This window comes from Hyposmocoma kahamanoa, unplaced genomic scaffold, assembly GCF_003589595.1.
Source record: "Hyposmocoma kahamanoa isolate Upper Pololo Valley unplaced genomic scaffold, ASM358959v1 102, whole genome shotgun sequence".
Taxonomy (NCBI): Eukaryota; Metazoa; Arthropoda; class Insecta; order Lepidoptera; family Cosmopterigidae; genus Hyposmocoma; species Hyposmocoma kahamanoa.
This window is the reverse complement of record NW_020653337.1, coordinates 17042714-17059631: the sequence shown is the minus strand read 5'-3', so window position 1 is coordinate 17059631 and position 16918 is coordinate 17042714. Positions and strand designations below refer to the sequence as shown.

Genomic DNA, 16918 nt, shown 5'->3' with positions numbered 1-16918 from the left:
TATTAGACCCGACTTCCATTTGGTGGTAGGTCAATGCCTATGATTCTTTTTTTTTCACTGTTGTCCAAGTACGAATCTCGTTTTTTCTAACATGCTTTTAGCTCTACAAAATAATTCACGCTAATTATACATTCAAAAGATATTTCTAAACGTAGAACATAATACGAGTCTTCGAATTATATTTTTACAACTTTTCAGATATCCGGAAAAATTCCATTATTTGACATTTTTCGGAAAATTACCCAAGAGTACAGTCAACACACGGGTAACACGGTTTGTTCCGTAAAGCGCAAAACACATACTGAGATGGCGGGTTTTTTAAGTTACCAGTACAGTTTTTACAAAGATTATTTTTATTTTAAATTATGAAGAAAAAACGAAGAAAGAAATAGTGATGAAGAATGTTAGAACTATATTCCTCATTTTAAATCAAATCACAAGAGACTTTATCCTGAAATTTCCATTAATTACGAATTCAAAGTTACTGTTCAAAGTCATATAAGATAATGTGAATTAAGTGAAAGTAAAACATAAATATTGACTCCCGCCGCTTAAAAAACTATTTAATAAGCCCAAATAAGTGAACTAAGTTATTTAGGAGAAAGTGAAAACATAATGTATTAGAATTTAGAACTACAATGGCAAATATTACTGAGGATCCCGATAATTAAACGAAGACATGGCTCAATAGACTTGTATCCAAGCCAAAACTATTAATAAAAAAAAACATTCTTTGTGATAATTTGGCAAAATTGACAAAGATTCGCTCTGGGCCTTTTGGAGGGAAAAGTGTCGTTTTTAGGATTCGCTCTGGACCTTTTGGAGGGAAAAGCGTCGTTTTTATTTTGACTTTCAATTATTTTGTGAATTCTAGTTTAAAGTGGAATAGGATAGTGCTATTGTGCCTTAATCGAAGATTAAAACGCGAAATTATACGAATTTGGAACTAAAATACCCGTATCGGCCCGTTTTAAGGAATCCCGAGTCAATCCAAACACGCCGCCTCAAATTGCCTATCCTCTTTGTAGCGGCCATGTTTACAGAAACAAAATTAAACTTCATGTTTAGGCTGATGGCTTTGCCAAAGCCTTAATAAATTAAAAAAAAAATCAAAATTGACAAGACGGATTGACGGAAAAGATTTGTCAATTTTACGTTTATCATAGAGTAGCGTGTGTATGTCTGTATTATCTACAAAGTGCTTTTTAACATCACTCCAATTATTCATCCAGGCAGTTGCTCACGCAGTCGCACGTAAAGAGTGTCGCACGGGATTTTCTCAAATAAAAACAATGGCAGAGCAAAACGCAGAACCTGTGACTAATAACACCGAAAACGATTACACGACCCCTGCAAACGATCCCAAGAATATGCAGGAAGTGACACAATATGTAGGGAAACTTTTTATATTTTATCCGACATTGTATTGCTATTGTAAAGCCTTACCAGCAGGTTTACGGCTATGCATTTACATAGAAATTGACATCTGATATTAAGACTAGAGTACATATTAGTGTCGTATTCATTTCAAATTTACTCTTTTAGGTGCAGTCACTTCTTCAGAACATGCAGGATAAATTCCAGAGTATGACGGACCAGATAATCAACAGAATAGATGAAATGGGCACCAGAGTTGACGAACTTGAAAAAAACATCACAGATCTTATGACACAAGCTGGAATAGAGAATGAGAAGTAGGATCTTCTTATTTAGTAATTATCACTTTATAAAATAACCCAAAGATAATTTGTGCCTAAATTATCTCACATACATTATATAAAGTTAAGTTGAATGGTTGCATGTAAGCAGCTATTTGCAACGTTAATGTGTCTTGAGGTTTTTTAAGTAATGTACCAGTTTTTTAATTATCTATATTTTTAAAAATACTTTCTAGTTTTCTGGTAAGAATATTTCATAAATCATTACCATTTTGACATGATGGGATATTTGTTATCTGTGCAGATTTTGCCAGTTCAGGTACCACTGCCATATCTATTTCTTACGTAGAGCAGCATTGCTGTGTTCTGGATGAAATGGTTGTAAAACTAGTGCAGTTGCAAGCATAAGCCTATGGCCAGGAATGCTGTCACATTGTTAATGATATTGCATGTTTTGGTGGTGGTTACAACTTCTTATCAGGTGAACTGCCAGACTGCACCAGTATAAAAACATTCTAAAGTACCATTCATATAAAAAGCATGTTGTATATGGTAACAACTGTGCATTATTGATACAAGCACGTTTAGAATTGATGCAGTATGTGGAAAATCTAGTGTAACTCTTATGAATTATAGTATAATATGGAATTTTATTACAATAACAAGTCTCTGAAAGGACTATTGTAATTTTTTACAGCCTTAATAGGACTGGCTCACTCATATTGTTTCAAATAACTGTATTTATTCTTCACATTTGTCCAGATGTATCTTACACCTGATTATATAAATTGTTAATGACAATATCTGTGTGCATGTTTCACAAAAGTTGAGTGATGAATGTTTCAAAAAATGTGTTCTTATTATTACAAAGTAATTTAAATACCTAGGTTACCTTGTGGGGTGACTAAAATAAAAAAAACCCTTTACAATGAATAAGATTTCACACTCTGCCTAACATACTACTACTATAAATTTGTAATTACAACAACAATAAGGCATACTTTATATTTTTATTCACTGATAGTTAGCGTTAGCACCGGCAAGTGACAGAAATATGTTTGTTTATTTAGGGTTTTGTAATCTTATTTTGTAATTATTAAATGTACTATTTGTAGATATTTCTTTGTGTCTTTTATGCCCACATATTTTGTGTTGTGTGTTGATGAGGATCCAGAGATGACTGATCTTATATATTATGTAAAAAAACGCATTGTAGATGACTACACTTTAAAACACCATGTCCCATCAATATTTTTATTTCATTCCTAAGAATTATCAATATCAGCCTATAATAATATTGTGTATGTGTGTAACCAATATTGAATATAGAATTGTTATTCTAGTTGGTGACTTAAGTTTTATGTATTATAATGTTGAGCTGTATCCAATTACACTCAGTGGGGTTGGTATTGATCACAAGTGTAGTGTCAGGTACAGACTGGCACAAGAAGGGCAAGTTGTATAAATGAATGTTAAATCAATAGACTTACATGTAATATTATCATTGGAAGTAAATCTGATTTACATTTATGTCATTGGGTATCACTCTCTCCTGGTTCAACAAAGAATAATAAAATTTGTTACGCAATAATCTGTTCGAATTATAAATTTGTTATGCAAGGTTGCTAAGTTGTTGGACGCAAGTGCTACCACGAGCGAAGCAAGTGATTTAGAAATAGAATTCTGAGCCTAGCGCGGGTTTCAAGTCACGAGACGCAAAACAACTTCGCTGCTGAGCGATACATACAACTTTTAAGAACATACCATTACACGGAAACTACTACCAAGGCAAGTCGACTGATTCGGCCCTACATGCCGTTGTCGGAGATAGAAGTGGCCCTTAAAAATAAGGCAATCTGCACAGCAGCAACAGGGCAGCTCGTTACACCAAGTACACACAACTTTTCACCTCACTATAGCGAGGAAAATGGTAGATGAAAGAAAAACAGTTGAACTACATCAAATCAGTTTTAATCAATGATATTATGTTTTAATAAACAAATTAGTTATCATTGTCAAATTAATGTTAACAATAATAAGATTACTATACTAACGGATTTATACATATTTATATTACCTACATAAATAATGTACGACAAATCCATGACAAATCGCATAGTTGAACGTGTCTATATTTTTTTTCATTGAAAGAAAAAGTTGAGTGCACCACATTCCATCGTTATGTTCGAACTGCAAAAACCTTAAAAAACACTTTTGCGCGCAGATTTCTAATGAGAAAGCAAGCCTTTCCGAGCCAGTAAGGTGAAAATTATATTTACGTACCTAAGAGCAGTGTAGTACTGTGAAAATAGTTTTCAATTAATTGCGTTGTTGTTACAGATGAATTAGGAATATATGATTGTCCATATGTTACGATCAGTTCTTGGTGTCTATTGTCAATAAAACACGCCATAAGGAGAAATATGTTTTAATGAACACACAGTATTAATATTACCTACACAAAAAAATTGCTTAAACTAACGCGATTCACTTTCTTGTGACGTGTCTTCTTCCTCGGAGTCATCAGAACCCTGTAAGGAATATCCAAGATTGTAGGAGAGCGTATAATGACTTTCTATTAGTCTTTTTCCAAGCACGCGTGTGCATAACTTTCTTATCATATGCAGTTTAGATTATCGGAGAAGATAAATGTCGTCGTCGGAACACCTATATGACGGTACAACTTCGGAGATTTCGCCGAAACAGATTTCGAAGAACAAATCTGCTTTGTCGGTGCGGCAGCAGTGGGAAGTTTATGGTTGGATAATATTTGTTTGAGTAATGCCAGATAATTTAAAAGATATAGAACCTTGGATAATATCTTTATAATATACGAGCCCTGTACCCCACGTACGGTGGCGTCGGGCTCGGCCTGCGGCGCGTGGTCGGTTTCAGTTTATGGGGTGTGCTCTTGCTCTTCGGTGGTACAGCAGTTAGTACTATGGGCGCTTGATGAGGAGGTCGATTCCCAATTTGGGGCCAATTTAAGAAACGCACATTTCTAAGTTGGTTTTGGTCTGAGTATTCTGGGTTATCGTCCTTTTGGTATTCATAGTACAGGAAATTCGGCAGTAGTTTGGCATTTTTTCCCCATAAATACTTCTCTTTGGCATAGCTTTCAAGTAAATGAAATCTAACCGAGAGAGATTAAGATACAACTACGCTATAATACGCCTTACATTTCTACAATTGTGAGATCTTGTGCTCGTAATCTATTACACCTCCGTATAATTACCTCCATACGATAGCGTGCGTACGCTTCGGGCTTCGACCTCCGCGGACCTCGGCCTGAGGCCTAGGCACTTAAGTTTGTTAAAAAAAAATTGAAATAGCTTTTTAACGGCGGCCATATTTATAAATTGCAAAAATATATTTTGACCACTAATTTTTATAAAACAATCTTAGAAAGCTTTTCATGCCAATTTTCAGTCCGAGCAAAGCAAGTTTTTTCAACAACCATTTACGCAAAAAAAATTTACCCCAGAGCGTTTTTTTAACGAAAAAAAGGCTCATATGACAGCCATACTAATCCGCCATTTTGAATTCGCCGTTTTGTTTTTTTTTAATCCAGGCAGTTGACCACTATTACCCTCTATGACATTCCCAGGACATTCCTTCGAGCACATCGTACCTATCTCTAATAGTTTCCGTGACAGAAGGCTTCGAAATTTGTATGGCGGCCATCTTGTTTATTTGAATTTCGAACATTTTTTACTTCCGGCACACCCCGGACACTCCATACAACGGTCGAAAATTTACCTACTACTACTATATACAGCAAGGCGCTATCTGCACACGCGTGAATGTGTGCGTGAAGTGGCAGGGTTACTTACCCATCACTTGCTCGTACTATTACGTTACGTGGTCAGAGCGGCAACATAGCGAAAATTCTAACGCGAATCTGTTATCCATAATTTTAATATAGAATCCTAATAATCACACATGTTCATTACGTATTTATATCGATATAATATTATATTTTTTATAAATTCCGTAACTAGAATAATATTGAAGATTTATTTAAAAAATATATTAAAAGCACTTAAAATGTTATATTTTGGACAGGTACCTTTAAATAAGGTAACCAAAGTATTTGAAATTGCGTGTACAAGTTAATCATTACCTAGTTGATAATTAGGTATATTCACTACGTAATATTTATCGGCAATACAAATTGAAAATTCTAGAACCCTTGTTTAGCTCACGAAGTTATGGCGTCTTATTATATTGATATAATAAATCTGTATTATATATTACTCTGCACTAAAGAAAGCAATAACTGAATAAGTCTGAGACAACAACAAGTTTTTTTTAATTACTTCGTTTCATCTATCAAAAAACGAAAGAAACCCCTCTCTTTATCCCGTTTAGATGATTATAAACAGCCGTACACAGCACAATTCACGACCATTATAAATAGTAACGTAAAATGATGTTATACACACATCAAAAGTGTCTAGGGATCAAGTGAATATTTTTGAAATAAAAACTATTTAAGCAATATTTACCAAATCCAGTCTACCAGGACAACTTCTTACTTTAATGCTTATGTTTTATTTAACCGCTTACCCCTATATTTAATTAAAATAAACTAAAATTGATGTTTTTGTAAATTGTGGGAAAAAACTCAAATTAACGGCGTCAATTAAATGACAAAAAAATGACGAAAATGATGATTTTGCTCATTTTTATTGTAAAGATAAGAAAATTAATAATCTGTATTTCCACCATTAACACGAATCACACAATTACAGCGATTTGGCATGCTTAAGATGAGTTCATCAAAATCACTTTGAGGAATGGCCGCCCATGTGTTTTGTAACAAGTCAAAATATTGTTGTAGAGTATGTACGGTATGCATACTCGGCACAGCTCTTCTTTGAAGCATATCCCATGCGTGCTCAATTGGATTGAGGTCTGGCGATTGAGCAGGCCACGGCAGAACGTTGATACGAGCTTCGGCAAGAATGCGTGTTACGACTCTAGCCGTGTGTGGACGTGCGTTGTCATGCATTAGTTGAAATGAATCACCCAACTGGCCTCGCAAAGGGATGATAACATCTGAAACAATCCTCTCTGCGTAAACTTGAGCATTGAGGTTACCCCTGATCCAAATGAGATCGGTTCTACCGCCGATCCAAATACCGGCCCACATCATTATTGTTTCCCCACCATATGGATGAACTTCCTGACAATATCTCAAACGTTCATGACGTCCAGATGTTCTCCAAACTCGAGTACGTCTTGTATCCGGTCTCATACCGAAGCGGGATTCATCCGAAAAGCACACATAGCGCCAGTCTTCTTCCTCCCAGTTTCTGTGTTCGCGAGCCCATCGTAAACGGGTCCTGCGATTGCAGGGTGCAATAGGTGGAACTCTGAGCGGCCTTCGGGATCGCAGACCCACTTCACGTAAACGATTTCGGATTGTTTGATCGCTTATTAGCAAGCCTGAGGAGCTGTGGAGCCTCGTAACCAACATCATGGCGGTCATGGTACGATTCCGTCGAGCAGTATTTTGGATATACCGGTCCTGTCTGCGAGTCGTGATGCGAGATCGTCCTCCATGTCGCTCGGCCACGCTGCCGTCATGCGATAGCGCGTCCAGAGGCGACTTATGACGCTCTGTGTAGTGTTAAGAGTGAAAGCCACAGCACGTTGCCTGGAACCAGCTTCCAACATTCCGACGGCTCGCATCATCACTTCTCGGGTTAAATGATGTCGTCTCTCCATAATAATGTAAATTGTTTCGGTTCCGATGCAGATATTGTAATGATTTTGTCAAAACGCTATAACTCATTTTTATACAAAACCACATTGACAATCGATTTTCTTCTTATTATCGAATTTTAAACAATATTCCTTATTTAAATGTTAAAACTCACTAAAAAGTATCAATAGCGATACAAAAAAGTTAATATAATTAACCCTAATTGCAGCAATACTCTTAAACGTACTTGATCCCTAGACACTTTTGATGTGTGTATATTAACGTACAAATTTCGTAATGAATAAATGAAAACTATATTAAAAATCAAAGCCGTCTTGCGCGAGATCGGCTCGCCGACAGCCTTATACTCATTCCGTCAATGTGACCGTCAATGTGCGGGGCGTGGTGCGGTATCTAAAGCTAGAGAGGGGCGGAGAGTGTCCGTTCTCATTACTTATCTGTTCTCTGCTTCCGGCGGAAATTGACCAGGGTGTAGATCAAATATTCCCTCCATATATTATAGTTTTTGCAGGCCATAGATCAATCTTCCATATTTTCCACATTCAGGTCTTCTCGGTATAAATATACGGTATAAATATCTTTTTTCCACCATATCGGGCAGTATGCGTTCTATTTCTATCAGTGAGTAAGAACTTGTAGCTTTATGTATATAACAGGTAAGGTAATAAAGATAATAAGAGCTTAACTATATATTTTTATAATGAGGATATTTGAATCTACAATTACCTCCTCTGATTCTTCTTCGTCTTTAGAATGGTTCATTAGAGCTGCCAACGAATTGGACCTTCCGATAGTATTTAGTTTTTCTGGAGATCTCAGACGTTTTAGATTCTGTAAAATATAGGCTCCTATGTAATTTGTTAAGATAGATCGCACTGTTAATACAATAGTACATTAACTCAACTGCCTCTGTGGCCGAACGGTTACCATGCCGGACTGCCACGCAGAGGTCCCAGGTTCGATTCCCGGGCCGGGAGAAATATTTGTATGGCCTACATTTATTTCTCTCGTGAGTTTGGGTGTAATTTGTGGTTGTCTATGTGTGTGTCCATGGCACCCGCGACACAGGGTTTCCCTAGTGCGGGGCTATGTTGAGTGTGAGCGTTATTATCATTTATTATTAACTCAAAAAGTTTACTTTCTCAGAATCGGCGAAAAAGGAATTATTCGCTTACCGTGAAAGATCTGTGTACATTTATGTATAAGTTATTTCCTACTTGCCAAATATACATATTTAAAAATAAAAGAGAAAAAATAGTTTCATATTTTTGAATATGGACTATTTTGGCCATAACTAGCTCACATAAAGCGTGTCTCATTTGGAGTTAAGTAGTTATCTTTTAATTGTTTTTTACGATGTTCTAACGGTTTTATTGACGTGTAGAGAATCAAATTTTACGTTCAACAATGGTATAATCTAGAATTTCACATATTTTGAGTTATAACACTATTGTAATAGCACTGCGATATCTAGACTAATAGTACTTGCAGTCTTGCAACTAATTACAGGAGGATTTCTTACATGCTTTTATATCTTGCTTTAGATGCCGGGCGGTACCCGTCTTCAGCTGCCTGATTTTGATTCAAATCGGAATAGATCCATTCGGATTGTCTCGAAATCAGATGGGTTTCTGAGTGAGAAGATGAATCCCTGGATCCCTACTATATTTTTCGAATATTTGATTTAAAACGTCTATTGTTCCGATTAGAAATGTCAAAAGATTCCGATCGGCCAGTTGTAAATCGCAATTATGCGTCTCGACTCGGAAAAGGCGCAGTTTCCGATCGGATGAGGCAATCAAAATCAAGCTGCAGACCGTGCTGTTAGCGGAAGTTGATAATGCGAAAGTGTACGTGAACGGTTATCAAAAATCAAGTCCCGACTCTAATAATATAAATCTACTGAAATAATTAAGAGCACCCAGCTGCTAGGAGTTAAAATTCCCTGGAAACGGTACCGTAATATAGACATATAATTCACATATAGTGTTTATTCGACGTCTACACCTCTTAACAATTGTTTCACAATCCATCTATACATATGTTTATTCAAAGTAATTATATTTTTTACCATAGAATCTTCCTCTTCCTTGGATGGCGAATGTTGATTCATTAACGAAGCAAGTGACGACGATCTGGCGGATATACCGGTGTTCACTTGCTTCTCAGGAGAACGCAGTTTACGTCTAAAGTTCTACATGAAATATTTTAAGAATAATCACAATGTAGGAAAGTAATAGCAGTAATGTAGGTATATGTAAGTGAGGGTACATGAATCAAGTAGGTAGTATGTAAAATATTTACCATTGGTTCCTCGCGATCGGATAGACCTGTGTCCAAACGCTTTTAAAAAAAAGCATGTACTTTATTGACTGAAGTAACATTATTTTCTATTAAAGTAAAATATATACTTAGCTATCTAACTAACAAATCTTATAAAATAGTGGCAGTTATTACGTAGTGTTATCTTGTGTTCGGAAATATTTCAGATTTCAAACGTTTTGCCAATGTGCCAAATTGAACAGTAGATATCTACTCAAGTAATTGAACTTTGATTAAACTATAAAATAAGCAATCGTTGATTCACACTCACATCAAGGTCAGCCCTGTCATTAATGTCAGCGATCTGCTGATGAGCCACAGTCAGAAGTTCCACCGCTTTAGCATGGAACGTCATCTCTATCATTACAAAGTCTGACAGTAGGGTCTTCAACTGTTGTAATTTACGTCTCTCGAAGAACTCAGTCTGTTCACTGAGGCCTTTCGCCGTGCGGGACATTTCTGCTGACGCTTTTAGCAACTCAGTTTCGGCGTACGTCTAAGAAAATTACCTTATTAGTCGTTTAAACTTAAATTAATTGTGACTGACGCAGCCCGACGGTTCAACTCAAGAAAAGTAGTCCCCCTTGATTAAATAAATTCCTTATTACACCTATGTTTTATGCACGTGAAAATAACCACAGGCATTAATTTTTGGTGACTTAAAGCTTAAAGTTTAAATTTCAAATAATTATAAGTAAGCTTCATGGTTGTTTTTTACTACTGCTGTCGGATATCGGAGATGTGCTACAATATTATGAAATGCTGAAATGAACACGAAGAAATATTTCTAGGTACAAATGCCTGTCAGAGGGCACTCGCTAAATAAAATATTAAAAAGAATATCTTGGGCCAAGAGCGCTCAAACTTTAAATCCGGCTCATGTTCATTTTCAGTAAGTACTTAAACTGAGTGAAATAAATATAGTAAGTATATACGAGTATGCATATTGGACACCTACAACTTGCTGCCTGTTAAAAGGTTGTCTTTCCCTAGTCTTGTCCAATACTTTCTTCCTAGCAATTTCCTTTTCTCTTACATTCATTGTATGCTTCAATTCTTCTCTTGCGTGTTTACATATCGTTTCATATTGGCATAGCTCTCCAATAACCTAAAAAAGAACAAAAAGTTACCTTAGATAGAGTAACGAACCAAGCACACGTAAACACACAGCAGGGGGATCTTGGTATTATGCTTTCGGTACCTAGGTACCTACTTGTATGAAGTTGTCCTGTTGGGTGGATTTTGGGCGATAAAAATGGCGAAAATTTTCGTTCCGTGCTTACAACGATATACCCACAGAACAGATATATCGTAGGTATACCATTATCGTAGTAATTCAATAAAAGTAAGTTTATCTCTTCAGCCGGGTTTTCACTATACGAGTACTCGAACCGAGTACACTCGGTCGCTACTCATAACTAGTAAGTACGTCGCACCCCTCATGGAAGAATGGACAAGTGAAGTTACGTCTAAAATGTTTATTGCTCCATTGGATACAGCCAAATATAACCTACATCCTTATCTTTCTCTTTCACTTCTCGAATAAAATTATTGGAAGCACTCTGTTTACGTCTTAAAATCCATTTTCCGACCCAAATCTTTCTCTTACTTTCCCTTCCATGATTTTGTACTTCAGTCATTAACCTAATATCTGCTACAACTCATACACCTCGCAGTAGCAGATCAGTCATCACTCGTCATCACCTTGATTATGCAAGGAGATTAAATTCTACTTGGATGAACTAGTAAGGTGTAAACTAAAATCCGAGTGGACTACTATACGATGTTACTCGTAGTACGAGCGCACTCGGTTCGAGTGCACTCGTATAGTGAAATTCGGCTTTTTTCTATTAACGTGTCTTCTGAAAAATAATATAAACCTGTCTGTGACTTTACGCGTATAATAGTGAGTGTCTCTATTTAAAGTTATATTTAAATATAAAAAAAACTGCAGTTTCATTCCAGTAGTCATATAGGTAGGTATATTCCACAAACTACCTATATCTACATATCTACTCATAGCTCCTAATTTTCATATTAAGCATAATTATTGTGCAACCGTATTTACCTTTGCTTCCAAACGTTGAACTTCACAGTTTCTGTATTCTTCTATGGCAGTTAGCGTAATCGATAAGTTTTCGAGACCAGAACTCAGGGATTTATTGACAATTTCGTTATTAGCATAATCTTTCAGGGTCTTGGCGACTTCGTCACCCATGTCCCGTAGTCTGAAAACATGAAATAGATAACAGTTACAATTGGTGTGTTGAAACACGCATAAAGTTAGAATATTCTGAAAAATGTGGAACCTTGCAGTTTTTCGGACATAATCTCCAAATACAACGCATAACTCTCCAAAATTCTTTTCAACACTTGTAATTCGATCCTGAATGAACTTTGCTTGCTGCTCATAACTTAACGAGTGTGAATTATCACCGCGAAACATTTTTAACAGTGTAATAACCCTTTAATTGTTTATTTAACCAGAGCAATAAGTGCGTTGTTTACTGATCAGTTGCCATAGCAACCAAAATATTGACAGAGGAATAAAAAGGTCTATTACAAACTTATTACGTACGAATAATTTTTAACCGAGTTCAAAAAAAGGAAGAGGTTCTCAATTCGACTGTTTTTTTATGTATGTTAATTTATGTGATATGTATGTTACGCGATAACTCCGCATTTGTGAACAGACTTTAATGATTCTTTTTTTGTTGGAAAGAGGGTACCCCAGTATTGGCTCCATTTTTTGAGGAAATGATTCCAGCTCTAAGGGTAGTAAACTAGGGGATGACTCCGGTTTCGCGCACTTTTCGGTAACCGATTTAAATACAATGTGGCAAATAGATGTAATTCCACGAACTTTTGAGGTCGGTTTTTTTAGTACTCGCGTTTGGACAGAGTGTGTGTCGTGCGTCGAGGCGTGGGAGGGGCGGAGTTTATTTTATAATTCGCGTTTTAAAAATCTTCAAAAGATATTTCTAAACGTAGAACATAATATGAGCCTTCGAAATATTTTTCAAATTTTTCCAATTATTCGGGAATTTTCACTATTTGAAATTTTCTGAAAATTACCCAACAGTAGTTATGATACTGTAATTATGACATTATATAATAAACTTGTTTATATACAAGCCACATAAAGAAAAACGAGATTTAAAATTATTTTATAACAGTGAAAAAACTCCAACAACCACACCACCACCACTTGTAGTATGCTCCATCGATTTCGTTCAGTAACTTCAACTTTTGACAGGGGCCAACGTAACATGTGGTAAATTAAAGAAATAAATATCCGGAACTATAACTATATTTATATTTCTGAAAAATATGATTTTTTTCAAAATGGAAATTTTTTCACGATCCAACACTAATCATTACTAACATAACAGAGCTACAAAAACCAATAAAAAAGAATAACGTCAATGTCAAATTGTTAAACAGCTGTTTCTGTTTCTCATACTTTTGTTTACAATTTATATTTTAATAATATCAGAATGAACGAGGAAATAGACGAATATGATATTTACCATCAAGATTTTACGACAGTATCTGAATGGGAAGTTTTTATTGCAAGGATAGAGGAGATTCTTAACGAATGGAGGCTATCCAAAGCGAAGCTACCTAAACCGTCCGTGGAATACACAAAGAAGTGGGTATGTAAATCGGAAAATATTCGTCTGCACGATCTCAATTTCACACTGTCGTATCATACGCTAGAACCGGTCGATAAACCATACACAACAGAGGTGGCTGGTAGTAAATGCTTATTACAAGAATTGCAAAACAACCTTTGGGATTCAACATCGAACTTCATGGATGACGTAGATGGCAGTCATTTTCCTGTATCTACATGGTACGGCCTAAAAAGGTACTTAATGCTGTGCCCTATTTCACCACTAATAGAAGGCAGTTATATAAAGTTAGTTATGAGTTCTGTGAATATTGCCTTTGCTAATGTTGATTGTGGAGTTCCTATCTTCGTTAAAATCCGAGAGCATTGGCAGCACTGTTATCTGGGCTTGTATGAAGACAATGAACATAAAACTAACTTTGACACAATACACTTGAAGAGAATTTCGAACCATTGCTCCCATTTAAGCGGCTTAATCAGTTTGTTTAAGTCCAAAATTGCTTCCCCAATAGCTCTAGATGCTGTTATTATTTCTGCGAAACTATCTTATGAATTAAAAGACTTTGAGAGTTTTGCCTGGAGGAAAATGGCTGTGACAAATGAGTTTTTGTCAATAGAAGGATTTGATGTTAAAAAGTTAACAGAATTGCCATTTGGTTGTGAGAAGAACCCTATACACAGTGCATTGTTGAATGCGACATGGCCCAAATTTCGTGAGAGTACTATTGTTCATTGTTCTACATACTCAGACATTGATCCGTTGATGGCTCCCCACTGGACAATTGTGTTGAAAATGAGGGAAAATATGAATTGTCAATTATCTGAGACTATTGGTAAGATGATGGATTTATTGGATAACACCAACTTGCTTATGGATACACTGGGTTTGAGTAGGAGTTTAGGGCTAATGAATCCTCTGCATAAGATCACAGAGGCTCCAACAACAATTTCAAAGCTTGTGAAGGCGGCTATTGGTCAAGGCACAAATGTATCTGAGTTTAAAGGGCCTATAGCTGATGACTTGTTGATGCCTTTACTGTATTTCATATTCCCTGATGCTGTTGAGGATGACACTTTTAATTATCCAGAGCAATTGGAGGTGGAAATGAAACAGGTAAGACAGAAAAGGTTTTTTTGTCACCACCTTTTTAATATCGACATTTGGGGAAGGTAGTGTGTCAAAAGTCCATTTAACAATAATGAGTTGTTTAGTACTTGGGCTCAATGTCCATGCTCCTTCTATCCGTCTACACAAAACTTAGTAAGTCGTCAAAAAATTTTTTTTTGTGGGAACAGTTATAAAAATAAAAAAGGTTACAAACTAAAAAGCTTTTAAATTGGAGGTTTTTCACTCATCTCGTAAACTTTCCCAAGTATCGATATTTTTGTCTTTGTATTCAACATTCATAAAAGAAAATTTTAAATATTATATGTATATAGTAAACGTCAATGCTGAATCTTTGCCTAAAAAATAAAAAATCTGCTATTCATAATTTCAGAGTGACAGTACCCAGTCCAAACTTTGCAGTTACGTAAAAACAAGTCCTGAAGGTGGTCTAGTATGGCGGCTGTCGGTCACGGCGGCGCGGCTACACGATGCTGGCGGTCTTCCTTACCTCGCCCATTTCTGGTACGAGTTCACACAAGAATTACAGTACCGGTGGGAACATAAAATTCTAGTACCTGGGTGAGTACAGTCTGTATTTTGCGTGTAAGCGCTAAAAAGTAATATTTTGACTTGCAGTTTTTAAAGAACTAATTTCTTCAACTGACAACATGAAAATTGATGTCAAAAATCAATACCAGTGCCATTTTAAAGATCAAATTCTACATGTCTCTATTTAAGTTTGTCTCTAACTTGTCAAGGAGCACACTAATGCCCTATTATGATAGTTATTATTATAATATTCTGCTGCCTTGCTTGGGTGTTTTTCGCTCAAGGTCATGGTTGTGTATTTCCATTGCCACTACCTACTCTCAAATGTACATAAGTGTCAATAATCATATAAAAGTTCCATTTTGAGTTACATACAGTTTTAAAATGATGTGAAACTTGATATGAAATAAACCTAAAATCCTGTCATGATGTGACAGTGCCAATACATGCGGAAGGAATATAAAAATATCGCCGCTATGACATTGTATCATGAATAAAGCACAATTATAATCAATTTTGTACAGAAGATACTATACTGGAATTAAAATTAAACAAAAATAATAAATAAATAACAATTTAATTACAGACTTCTGTAAACTTTATAATTTTTATTAATGTTTATAAATACATTATTTATTTACATTTCACCACCTGACATTGATTGTCATTAATTTACTGCTCTAGCCCCATTTGGATTGCGCTTCCCTTACTTTAGGATACTATAAAATATTATTTGTATATAATTTGAAACTTTTTTATCTAATATATACAACTTTTAGAACTTAATAATTATACATGTTAAAAAGTAACTTACTAATAATAAAAACAAATATATACTTAACAAATCTATATTATCAGTGGTAATATTTGACACTTTGAGTGTCTACTTAGTACAAAATAGTCAAATTTGCATATAGGTTTTAATAGATTATGTGGCTAATTCATTGATGCTCATGGACAGAAAACATTTTGTGACTAGTTTTCACTAACCAAACCTGTCGCTATAGCACCGCAGCGAAACGAATAAATAACTTTCAAGCTATTTATCGTTTTTAATGAAATATTTGAATTACTCTGTTCTAATATTTATTAAGATGTTTCCTCTCAAAATATCGGTTAAGAGGGAACACCTAATGTAATTGCCTATCTCTTAACCTAAGTACTATTTGCATTATTGCACTAATTCGTTATGGAATGAATAAACCCGCTATTTTAGCGGGGAATAACTGAAAATTAACGCCGATGTCGCCTATGCAATTTAGTGTTACACATGTTAGAGAACGTCTTTAACGTAAGAGTACACTACAAACATACAACATCAGTCATCGACTGCGACCGGATTTACCTGCTCCTTTGAGAGCATCCCAGGTAGGGTCGGCGCGCGCAGCCAAGCCAGATCGTGTGGCGCCGGTAGTTGCGGCGGAGCGACGGCGGTGGTGCCGGTGCGCGCGCGCGTGCCCGTGTCCGTGTCCATGTGGCCGCTCATGTGCGGAGCACGTAGTGCAGGTCACGTCCCTCAGTGCTGGCGGGAAATGCGCACTCAACGTCCCCGCGCCCCTCCCTGTCGCACCCGCGCTGCGTCGCGCCGCCCCGCTCGCGCGCTATAACGGGACCAGTCCACCACGCGTCGTCGGATTCCGCGCCATATAGATATCCATGTCGTGGTCGGTCCAGTTATCTGAGGTGTCACAGTACCCCATTCCAAGGGAGCCTACGCTGTATCTACTGGCGGGGCGTGAGCGCGACCTTGGACGCCGCCGCGAGCCTGCTGTGCCGCCGGTAGCGCCTCCCGCCGCGCCGCTTAGGGACAGGCGTGAAGCGCGCTCCGATGCCGCGCCCAGAGATTGTCGAGATTGCCGAAGATCTGAGGGAATGAGTTGGAAATGAGTATCGTGCAGTGGGAATAGAAGCTCCCG

General features: G+C 36.6%; 4 protein-coding genes across 6 annotated transcripts in view; 2 read left to right on the top strand and 2 right to left on the bottom strand.

Annotated features, from left to right (window-relative positions):
• Positions 1-1233: 1233 nt before the first annotated feature.
• LOC113235381 (heat shock factor-binding protein 1) lies at positions 1234-3636 on the top strand. The gene is made up of 2 exons (XM_026471065.1): positions 1234-1391; positions 1546-3636. Exons 1-2 carry the CDS (start codon positions 1293-1295, stop codon positions 1696-1698), a joined length of 252 nt encoding a protein of 83 aa, XP_026326850.1. The 5' UTR covers positions 1234-1292; the 3' UTR covers positions 1699-3636.
• A 52-nt stretch (positions 3637-3688) lies between these two features.
• Positions 3689-12207, bottom strand: LOC113236673 (protein FAM92A). The gene is made up of 7 exons (XM_026472836.1): positions 12021-12207; positions 11780-11939; positions 10670-10819; positions 9983-10207; positions 9461-9583; positions 8116-8220; positions 3689-4189 (listed from the first exon to the last, which is right to left on the bottom strand). The coding sequence occupies exons 1-7, from the start codon at positions 12155-12157 to the stop codon at positions 4136-4138; spliced, it is 954 nt and encodes a 317-aa protein (XP_026328621.1). The 5' UTR covers positions 12158-12207; the 3' UTR covers positions 3689-4135.
• A 1001-nt stretch (positions 12208-13208) lies between these two features.
• The window catches only part of LOC113232038 (rab3 GTPase-activating protein catalytic subunit), a 49822-nt gene continuing 46112 nt past the window's right edge, over positions 13209-16918 (top strand). Inside the window, exons 1-2 of the mRNA XM_026466666.1 lie at positions 13209-14459; positions 14845-15032. Of these exons, the coding sequence (XP_026322451.1) occupies positions 13209-14459; positions 14845-15032 (1439 nt within the window). The remainder of the gene's footprint in view (positions 14460-14844; positions 15033-16918) is intronic.
• The window catches only part of LOC113232017 (leucine-rich repeat and immunoglobulin-like domain-containing nogo receptor-interacting protein 1), a 44437-nt gene continuing 43230 nt past the window's right edge, over positions 15712-16918 (bottom strand). The window contains exon 5 of one of the 3 annotated variants that reach the window (XM_026466656.1): positions 15712-16866. In XM_026466656.1, coding sequence (XP_026322441.1) covers positions 16604-16866 — 263 coding nt within the window. In that variant the 3' untranslated portion in view covers positions 15712-16603. The remainder of the gene's footprint in view (positions 16867-16918) is intronic. The other 2 variants (XM_026466648.1, XM_026466639.1) reach the window with 2 other exon arrangements.